This window comes from Haliotis rubra, unplaced genomic scaffold (assembly GCF_003918875.1).
Source record: "Haliotis rubra isolate DU_JTF1 unplaced genomic scaffold, ASM391887v1 Scf255, whole genome shotgun sequence".
NCBI classification, from domain to species: domain Eukaryota; kingdom Metazoa; phylum Mollusca; class Gastropoda; order Lepetellida; family Haliotidae; genus Haliotis; species Haliotis rubra.
In genome coordinates this window covers 147,636-159,102 of record NW_025766614.1, presented here as the reverse complement: position 1 = coordinate 159,102, position 11,467 = coordinate 147,636, and the positions used below count along the sequence as shown (strand labels likewise).

At 37.1% G+C, this 11,467-nt stretch overlaps 1 protein-coding gene and 1 long non-coding RNA gene across 2 annotated transcripts in view; one reads left to right on the top strand and one right to left on the bottom strand.

The window, feature by feature from the left end:
* Positions 1-458: 458 nt before the first annotated feature.
* LOC124279694 lies at positions 459-4,000 on the top strand. The gene is made up of 2 exons (XR_006899451.1): positions 459-2,564; positions 2,684-4,000. It is a non-coding gene; the product is annotated as an uncharacterized LOC124279694 (long non-coding RNA).
* Positions 4,001-6,194: 2,194 nt separating this feature from the next.
* The window catches only part of LOC124279723 (serine/threonine-protein kinase mTOR-like), a 73,309-nt gene continuing 68,036 nt past the window's right edge, over positions 6,195-11,467 (bottom strand). The window contains 4 exon segments of the mRNA XM_046715586.1: positions 6,195-7,152; positions 10,529-10,634; positions 11,122-11,199; positions 11,352-11,432. Coding sequence (XP_046571542.1) covers positions 7,137-7,152; positions 10,529-10,634; positions 11,122-11,199; positions 11,352-11,432 — 281 coding nt within the window. The 3' untranslated portion in view covers positions 6,195-7,136.

The following is an 11,467-nucleotide window of genomic DNA, read 5'->3' as shown; positions in this document are numbered from 1 at the left end:
GGTGCTTGAGAATATAGTGGTGAGACTACAGTATTAGATTGATCATGTAGGGGAGCCCAGTATTGTCCCGTGTTTGAGGGGTATATATACTAGTCTTTCTGTGCACCATCTTGAGAGTGAGACTGCTGGTCAGTGATAACCTGAACCTAGCAGCAGCTTCTTGTTCCATGGCAGACTCCTCTTCAGTAGTCACAAATATCCTGATATTTCATGAATGTAAGAGATGAAAGCTTCTAATAATACTGGTGTGATATCGAGGCGAACCAGTAGTAAAGTATGACTGCCAGCGATGTTGGAGATTGGAAATTTCAAAGTTGATGTTTTGGGAATGGGTGTGGCAATGCATAATACTGCCACAGATTGTTGAACAGGCATTCACTCAATGGGGCATTCTGTGTGTGGGTCACCCAATGGGGCATCATGTGTGTGGGTCGCCCAATGGGGCATTCTGTGTGTGGGTCACCCAATGGGGCATTCTGTGTGTGGGTCACCCAATGGCCAGCTCAGGAAAACTGTCACTCTTGTCTTGTCATTCCTGGCCAAGCTGTGATTGTGACCAATGTTGACACAGGTATCTCCTTGTCATGTCCCTGTTAATAGGGGAAAGATCTAGGCTGATTGCTGCCATGTTATTCTGTGACTGTTATACTGCCTTGATGGTGAGCACAGCCTTGATGGTGAGCACAGCCGTTGTTGTCCAAGATGTCGACCCATGAGAAGACCGTGTGTCTGTATGTTGACACCATCAATTGGCTACCTTCAGAGCAGTTTACTCTCTTATCAATGAGCAATATCAAACTATACACCATTAATGGATAACTATCGCAGTGTTTTAACATCAATCCTTATCTTAGCCTTTAAGCATTATTAACATGATTAATGAGGAAAATACAAAATTAAGGGCTTGGCATTGACAGCATGTGTTCACATATAATTTGTAGTCCCTCTTAGCTCGGTTATTCTCTGTTAAAGATGCAAGTAGGAGTTGAACAGGGGAGACAATAATGACAATTATGATCAAAAGAGAACAGACATAATCAGTTTGTGGATGAGATTGATATTTTCACTTTTTTGACACTCATTTTGATGTCAGAATATCTTGTGATATGTTATCAGGAAAAAAGGTTCTTTTCTCCCCTCGATGTGCAATACGTACAGTTGTTTTAAGGGCACTTCTAAGAAGTTGATGGATGTCGAAGAAGACACAATTCATGGATACCAACTTCTTCAATATCATCTTCTAGTGTACTTTTGTAACAATGTTTTGATACAGATGCCACGGTGACAATTTATTGAAGAATTTGTTGTCAGTTTTGACAGTATTGTCAGCTAATCCCATATTTGTAGGCTGGGTAAGTATGGAGGGGTGGGGTGGGGTGGGGACAATATAGGACAATCAGTTTTCTACTTTGCTTGTGAGCTGTTGGTGTGAGCTGATGTCCATGTGTCAAGCAGTTGGCCACCATGGGGCATACGTTCCCACTAATCAGAACATGAAAGTTTTTTGTAAATGTTCCTGTGTCGTCATTTTGTATGAAATTACAATTGAAATTGATATTTTAAATACCTCAGGTTAATCATGATCATAAAAGGTTGAGTGCAGATAGTTAATTGATCAGTACAATTTCAAAATTCTTGTTTGCCATAAATGTCTTTTTCTCAGTAACTGACCGACCATAATGTGCTGAAATTTGATATGAATGTTGTCTCCATATATTTATTTTAGCATTGTTAAACAGTTTGTACAAAGTTGTATTTGTTGTTTCTTAAAATGCCCAAAGGATACAGTCAGCTAATTCATAAAACTAATATTCTGTTTAATTGTTCTTAGGGTAACCTTTTGAAAATCTCACAGAACACCTGATATCTGGTAATAACAGCCTTTATGACGATTTTATATGACTAGTCTCTGTAACCAACAGCAAGCAGAACATTAGGCAGGCATGATCTTAGTAATCTGTAATGCAGTGGCCCCTTTGTCAACTTCAGTTTCTTTCAAACAGGCACAGGGGCGGTGGGGTAGCCTAGTGGTTTAAGCGTTCGCTCGTCAGGCCGAAGACCCCGGTTCGATTCCCCACATGGGTACAATGTGTGAAGCTCATTTCTGGTATTCCCCGCTGTGATGTTGCTAAAAGTGGCGTTAAACTGAACTCAATCAGTCAAACAGGCACAGATAAACAAGCAGAGGTTCCCGTTCCTGACTATAGCTACCTCAAAACCATATTTGGCAGCCACTCCGTGGCCCTGACCTTTTTACATCGATATTAACCACAATGGCTTGAAAAACTCTTGGCCCATAATTGAGTTTCTGTGAACTGTTGTTGAGATATGTCAGTGTTGTCACCTTCCTGCCACGACTGACTGATGAAATAGGTGCTGGGTAGCTAGCTTATTTTGATGACATAATCTGGGTTTTGTACAAGGCTTGTATTTTTGTAATGAAGCAAAGAACTAAGTTAATATTGACATTGCAGGTTCTTCCCCGTTGTCAGCCTTGTCCATTGTGTGTGATGCACAAAGTTATACCTCTCTGGGATCATTGTCCTTGGTGTGTGACGTACAAGGTTATGTCCCTTTGTGATGGTTCTTCAGTGTTGGACCGACAGGGTTATGTCCCTTTGTCATCATCGTGTTGGGATGGAGGTGTAGCGGGGATAATTTTCCTTGGTGTGTGATGTGCAAGGTTACATCCCTTTGTGATGGTTCTTCAGTGTTGGACTGACAGGGTTATACTCCTTTGTGATCATCGTCCTTGTGTTGGGATGCTAGGTGTAGCAAATGCTACTTTGGTCAAATGTAAATGTGCAAGATATTGTTATATTTTTTCAAGCATGGGAATTCCAAGATTATTATTAGTGAGATGTGCCATGTGATAATGTGGGCAAACAATATATGCTATCATATAGTTTTGTATCTAGTTTGCCTGCTTGTGGAAGTATGGAGATTAACAGAGCATGTTCGTTATTTGTAACAAATACTTTATAAGTGTCCCAAAATCAAAGCTGTTAAGTACCTTAGATGTTGATTGTCTTATGTCTTCTCACAAATTCTTGTATAAAGTGCTATTTCTGTGTTGTGTAATGACTAAATATTGCTTACATCTTCCAAATATATCTTTGCTAAGCACTATGTTATTTCAATCACTACTTAATATGAATCATTGTGAATCAAATCTGATGAAGAAGCATACTTGTAAAACTATAATTTGTATATTTGAAGTAGCAGTAGTATAACTAACCTAATAAAATCAACCAGGAGATTGTGTAGATCAATGCTCATGTTGATTACTGGATCGTCTGGTCCAGACTTGATTATTTACAGACTGCTGCCGTATTGCTGAGAGTGGCGTAAAACTAAACTCACTCACTCTCATAAAATCATTGTTCAAAGCAAATTTCTTGAAGGAAAGTCATTCTGGCAAGATGTTGAACCTCTGTGTGAGAGCATGCTCCAGCCCATTATGTCCAGCTCTCTATGATGGCAAACCCTGGACAGTTGTTATTGGTTATAAATTATGTTGATGGTGACATATATTTGTTAAGCTTGTGTCCTGAGATGATATCTGCAATAGACAAAAGTGTCCTCCAACTGAATCTCAAACCTGAGGTAAAGAACCTTGCTTGTTTGGCGATTACAGGTCCCTCCCAACTAAACCTTATTGTGAAAATGATGAATGGTTGTGCTACAAATATCTTGTAAGGTTATGACTCGCTGTTGCCTGCAAAGTCTGTGTGTAAGTGTTTAGAAACTGACCTGTGTAAGTGGGTCCTCCTTCTTGTCTGCTACTGTCACGGGACCAGCCACTTGTATGGGTACAGTTGTTTTAGTTGTTACTTTGTCACACATACAGTTTGTTAAACCACACTATTTATGTATAACTTATTTCACCTTATCCTTATTTCAAGTTTATTTGTATATAAATTGTATTATTTGTTTTCTGCAATAGTGGTCACACACAAATCTTTGAACATAAGCTGATGAATAAATGAGTATCGTATAATCTTGTGTTTTTATTACAGTTGGCCATGTTGGTCAACAGGGAAAGAAATCTTTCAAAATTGACCACAGGACCAAGTGGACAATAATTACAGTTCAAATGATAATGATGAAATATTAAATAACTCAAAATAGGGATAATGCACAAAACATGATCCTGAACCCTCTGTACACAACAGGATCTGAAATCTGACGTTTTATGATCGATCATCACGGAAAAAGTTGTTTAAGAAACTATCATGTAATATTGTCCGTTTTTCTCACTTCACACCAAGGGGTGACAAACGGCTGGTGGAACAGCACTGGTTGTTTCCTGACAAGTATGGGGCTGTGCTGAGTTCCACCTGAAGTGCATGCGTGGGGTTGTGACAGTAATGCTCCACTAAAGTTTAATGTTTTATTTTTCTCTCAACAAGGATTACAGTCTCTGACTGTTACATCAACATAACAGAAGCCTGTGATACATTTGTCTGTCACCAAGTCAGTGTTCATATTATTCCAACTTGAATGGCATTTTACATAATGTCACAGATCTTTGTGAGATACAGTGTTAACTTGTAAATCATGATTCTGATTTTGGCACCTGGTTTGAAATTACCATTTCAAAATACCACATTTGATTTCTTGGAAATCTGATCACGTCTGTGTGATGGAATTCTTAAAACTTACTTTCTTAATATGAAAAGTAGAGTTACTTGCACATTTAGCTGGAAGGCCATCAGTTGCATTAATTCATTTCTAGTGAGCTGCAAATATGCCTATTCATTTTACCTTTCTTTTCTAATTCAGAAACCTTTCTGCAAAATATAAAATGTGACTAGTGACATTTACCAAGATGAAAGACTTAATAAGCAATGAACAGGTTGTTGATACTGGGACACATGACACTATGTATAAAACAAAGTTTCGTTTATAACTGAATGGCTTCTAAAATCACCTTACAATCATTGCTGGACACAGTAGAGCCAATAGCAGTATTTTGACCTGATATACTCAACTATTAATTGATTGCATGATAAACAAAAACAGACTCCATTAAGTGACAAAATATTTGAGGGCTTGTACACATATTAAGGGAGACGCATTCAAATGTGACCAAGCCTTTGTCAGTGCATGATTCATTATTATTTCATTTATCAACAAGTTACATCAACAAATCAACATGAAAACATAGAATTTCATGATTTAGCAATTGTGTAATTAAAGACAATTTCATTCTGAGAAGAATAATGGCCAATGACCCTATAAGACTTTTCGATATATACTACTCACACTTTACTTCAACGTAGATTCATAATTTGAAATTGTATCCATTTAAAACTGGATCAATATGGTAACCCCTCTCTAGGCAAACAGTCACATTAATCTAACCTTATGCACTTGATACATGAGTAACCATAAAATTGGTGTTCATGGCACCAATCAAACATTTTGAAATCATGGAACGAGTCATTGACAAGTACACAACACCTGCCAATAGCAGGTATGGGATCCACAAAATTAAAATGACACACTGAAACCAAGGATCCATGCTTACAATAAGCTTAGACATTTAAATCCAATTTGACCCCACATCATAGTTTTCTGTTGAATCCATGATTTGATCCTTACCAAAGTGTGAATAGTATATGTCCCAAACTAACAAGATAGTCCTGATGTCGAGGTCAAAAGTAGTCCAGTTACAGGAATGTTTTTCTTTCATTTTTCAAGAAAATGAGGGCCCATTTAAGGAAGTTGCACCCTGGTCCCCAAAAATGATCCAACTTGAAACAGACTGGTCTGCTGCCACAAATGTAATTACTGTTGCTGTAAACCATAATAGGAACATATCTATCATCTCTAGTACCATCATCTCTAGTACCATCATCTCTAGTACCATCGTCTCTAGTACCATCGTCTCTAGTACCATCATCTCTAGTACCATCATCTCTAGTACCATCGCCTCTAGTACCATCGTCTCTAGTACCATCATCTCTAGTACCATCGTCTCTAGTACCATCGTCTCTAGTACCATCATCTCTAGTACCATCATCTCTAGTACCATCATCTCTAGTACCATCATCAAGCACAGGGAAGCATGACACAAGGGTGTTCAATGACTGAAGTTGTCAAACATTTGTGGATGGCTAACCCTTACAAGTTTACATAATAATAAGAGTTCATTTTTCAAAAACATGTTGCAATGGAAAGACAAATCATCCTGACAAACATTTATTATGTACTTCATACTGTTGCAAAATGCACTAATTCATTATCTCAAGGACTTGATCTAGACAGTGCAATTATAGCTGGGTCAAAAGACACAACCATAAGATACATTTCATATAGGAAATTCAACCATGTACTTCATTAAAGCTCCACAATGCCCTTTGTTAACTTTTTGCTACCTTGGTAAACAGCTGTCTTTATGGCACTTTCCTTGGTTTAAATACTGAGTAATATTTCCCAACCATAATTACACAACACAAACACAAACAGGAATCTGAATACCATGGAAACCTGATCCAGCCATTTCCTGACTTATCAGATTTTCACCACACAGGAGCAACTAAAAGTAGTTCTGAGTTTCAAGCATTCTTGTATATTCCTAAATTATTGGAATTAGCCAGTCTTGTTTGAAGCCGGGACTAAAATAGGAAACAAGTGTTCACTCAAGATTAAGGATAATCTCTATAGGCCCCTTAGCTGCCGGAGGGACACTTGCAGATGTCGTTGTGATGACAACAGAGCAAACCATACCTCCCTTTCTCATGCATTTGCTTGTTTGTAATGTATTGCGTTATCAATGCACAGGATATTTTGTAAGAAATAAATGTCAACAAAACTGTTTTTGGAGTCCAAATGAAACTCTTCCCGTGTTGTTTAGAGAGTCACACACCACAGTGCCAGGGTCATGTGAAACAAATGATTTGGTTGACTAAATGTGTGAAATGAATCGTTTGCCAATACAGCATGATAATGTGAGTGTTGCAAGAAGGGAACTACTTGGCCACTGGACATCCTATTGTTATTCAAACTGCAACTCAGTTTCACAATGTAGCAAGTCTTATATACATGGTCGCTGTAGTTCTCTCTCTTCAACATTATTTACATATAAATAATGTACATCTTCATAACTTGATTAAAGTGGTCCCTCCAGATCACCAGAATGGACACCTGAAAAATACCCCGAATTTGATAAATAGCATACACAGAGGGGATGAAATGATACAGCAGAGTAATGATACATGTGATACATTGGTCATGATATGATACGTATCACAAAACATGGGTCATGATACAATATGTATCACAATACATGGGTCATGATACGATATGTATCACAATACATGGGTCATGATACGATATGTATCACAATACATGGGTCATGATACGATATGTATCACAATACATGGGACATGATAAGATACGTATCACAATACTTGGGTCACAATACAATATGTATCACAATACATGGGTCATGATATGATATGTATCACAATACATGGGTCACGATACGATATGTATCAAAATACATGGGTCATGATACGATATGTATCACAATACATGGGTCATGAAACGATATGTATCACAATACATGGGACATGATACGATATGTATCACAATACATGGGTCACGATACGATATGTATCACAATACATGGGTCATGATACGATATGTATCACAATACATGGGTCACAATATGATATGTATCACAATACATGGGTCATGATATATGTATCACAATACATGGGTCATGATATGATATGTATCACAATACATGGGTCATGATATGATATGTATCACAATACATGGGTCATGATATGATATGTATCACAATACATGGGTCACGATACGATATGTATCACAATACATGGGTCATGATATGATATGTATCACAATACATGGGTCATGATATGATATGTATCACAATGCATGGGTCACAATATGATTTGTATCACTATGCATGGGTCATGATATGATTTGTATCACTATGCATGGGTCATGATATGATATGTATCACAATGCATGGGTCACGATATGATTTGTATCACTATGCATGGGTCATGATATGATATGTATCACAATACATGGGTAACGATATGATTTGTATCACAATACATGGGTCATGATATGATATGTATCACAATACATGGGTCATGATACGATATGTATCACAATACATGGGTCATCATACGATATGTATCACAATACATGGGACATGATACGATACGTATCACAATACATGGGTCATGATACGATATGTATCAAAATACTTGGGTCACGATACGATATGTATCACAATACATGGGTCACGATACGATATGTATCAAAATACATGGGTCATGATACGATATGTATCACAATACATGGGTCATGAAACAATATGTATCACAATACATGGGACATGATACGATATGTATCACAATACATGGGTCACGATACGATATGTATCACAATACATGGGTCATGATACGATATGTATCACAATACATGGGTCACAATATGATATGTATCACAATACATGGGTCATGATATATGTATCACAATACATGGGTCATGATATGATATGTATATCATGGGTCAATACATGGGTCATGATATGATATGTATCACAATACATGGGTCATGATATGATATGTATCACAATACATACATGGAGTCACGATATGATATGTATCACAATACATGGGTCATGATATGATATGTATCACAATACATGGGTCATGATATGATATGTATCACAATGCATGGGTCACGATATGATTTGTATCACTATGCATGGGTCATGATATGATTTGTATCACTATGCATGGGTCATGATATGATATGTATGACAATGCATGGGTCACGATATGATTTGTATCACTATGCATGGGTCATGATATGATATGTATCACAATACATGGGTCATGATACGATATGTATCACAATACATGGGTCATGATACGATATGTATCACAATACATGGGACATGATATGATACGTATCACAATACATGGGTCATGATATGATATGTATCACAATACATGGGTCATGATATGATATGTATCACAATACATGGGTCACGATACGATATGTATCACAATACATGGGTCATGATATGATATGTATCACAATACATGGGTCATGATATGATATGTATCACAATGCATGGGTCACGATATGATTTGTATCACTATGCATGGGTCATGATATGATTTGTATCACTATGCATGGGTCATGATATGATATGTATCACAATGCATGGGTCACGATATGATTTGTATCACTATGCATGGGTCATGATATGATATGTATCACAATACATGGGTCATGATACGATATGTATCACAATACATGGGTCATGATACGATATGTATCACAATACATGGGTCATGATATGATATGTATCACAAAACATGGGTAACAATATGTTTTGTATCACAATACATGGGTAACGATATGATTTGTATCACAATACATGAGTCATGATATGATGTGTATCACAATACATGGGTCATGATATGATATGTATCACAATACATGGGTCATGATACGATATGTATCAAAATACTTGGGTCACGATACGATATGTATCACAATACATGGGTCATGATATGATGTGTATCACAATACATGGGTCATGATATGATATGTATCACAATACATGGGTCATGATACGATATGTATCAAAATACTTGGGTCACGATACGATATGTATCACAATACATGGGTAACGATATGATTTGTATCACAATACATGGGTCATGATATGATATGTATCACAATACATGGGTCATGATATGATTTGTATCACAATACATGGGTCATGATATGATATGTATCACAATACATGGGTCACGATATGATTTGTATCACAATACATGGGTCACGATGTGATTTGTATCACAATACATGGGTCATGATACGGTAAGTATCACAATACATGGGTCATGATATGATATATATCACAATACAGCATAGAAAGGATACAATACATATTGATACATTGGTCATGATACCACACGTATGACAACAGCATAGTAACGATAGAATACAATCTACTGTATTTACTTCAAATGTGTGGAAATGTCTTGACTAAATATTTCAACACGTTCAGAAAGAAATACTAGCTCTAGAATCATGTTTTCAATGGGTATTTTTAGTAGTCAACATGAAACACTAATTACAACACATCTTTCAATATTTGATTGAAAAGAATCAGAGTACCAATTTATCATTTCAGCCCTAATATGGGGCCAACCGACATCTCAGATAAACATAAGTTACTCCAGAACAAGAATGGATACAGTGGAGCAAAAGCAAAAAGCAGAGATTGCATATGGCATAAATTCTAAAAGGAGTTCCTCATTCCAAAGGATTTTGTGTTATTTGTATCTACTGCAAGCATCCTATATGATTCCAAACATTCCACTGTTCCTGTTGTTTCCATAAATATCTTATTATATTGTTTAGTTGTTAAAAATAATTTTAAGTGTGATGTTTCAGTTCACCAATAGTCAGTCTCTGCAGAGTTACCTCCCTGTATTGTCCAAGGGAGACTACTCACCAGCCTATGTAGCACTGACAGAGATTCTCGTGCGATGTAGCCTGGTGTATCAGCAGCTCCACCTGCTTCCTCACATCAATGGCATCCTCTGTGCTGAAGTCACGACCTGAAATATGAATATGTTCCTTCATCTGCATCAAGCAAACTAGAGAGAATCATATTTGGCCACAAATATTCCAACCATCCATTTGATCATGTTTGTGATTATAAAAATCACAAAATTTGAAAGAACAAACAATCTGACAGTTACTTAAAGTCCAACATGTAGAGAGAATTTCTGTTTAAGAAAGAGTAGTCACTGAACTATTAAAACAACATGGAATTGGGATTTGCAGCTTTCAAAAATCCCTTATAGCAAATGACAGCAGTTGATTACCTAGTCTTTGTGTGTGCAGATTCATGAAAGAATACTTATTACTTCTAGAAACAGACAGATGAGGTGTTGACTATATGCTGGGAGGATAATAATAGCTCAAAATCTATAGACATGTAATGCTAAAGATGGACATTTTCATATTTTTATACAAATGATGTGAGAGAGGTGAGAAGATTTATAAAAAATATGTCAATACAAGTATTATAGTCTTAGGTACCTGTAAGTTTGTCCCGAACTCGGTTGACAATGGAGATTGCCTTCTTGTTCAACACTTCCGACGGCACGTTGTCATCTCCTGTTACGGCACAAAACAGACAGGTGGGAAAGTGACACCATTTACAGAATGACCTTGTACAAGTAGTTAGCCTACTCTAAACTTGTAAATGTACAGAACAAACTTGAATGTCCTACCTACCGGACATCTTACACTGAGATCTATGTACCTACCTGACCCCCCTGAAACACTACTCTCTGGTCCGATCTTCTTGCTGGACGACTGATTCAGCTCAACACTCTCTAACAGGTCACCTGATCGGAAAGAAACAATAGTGAGCCTTGTTCCA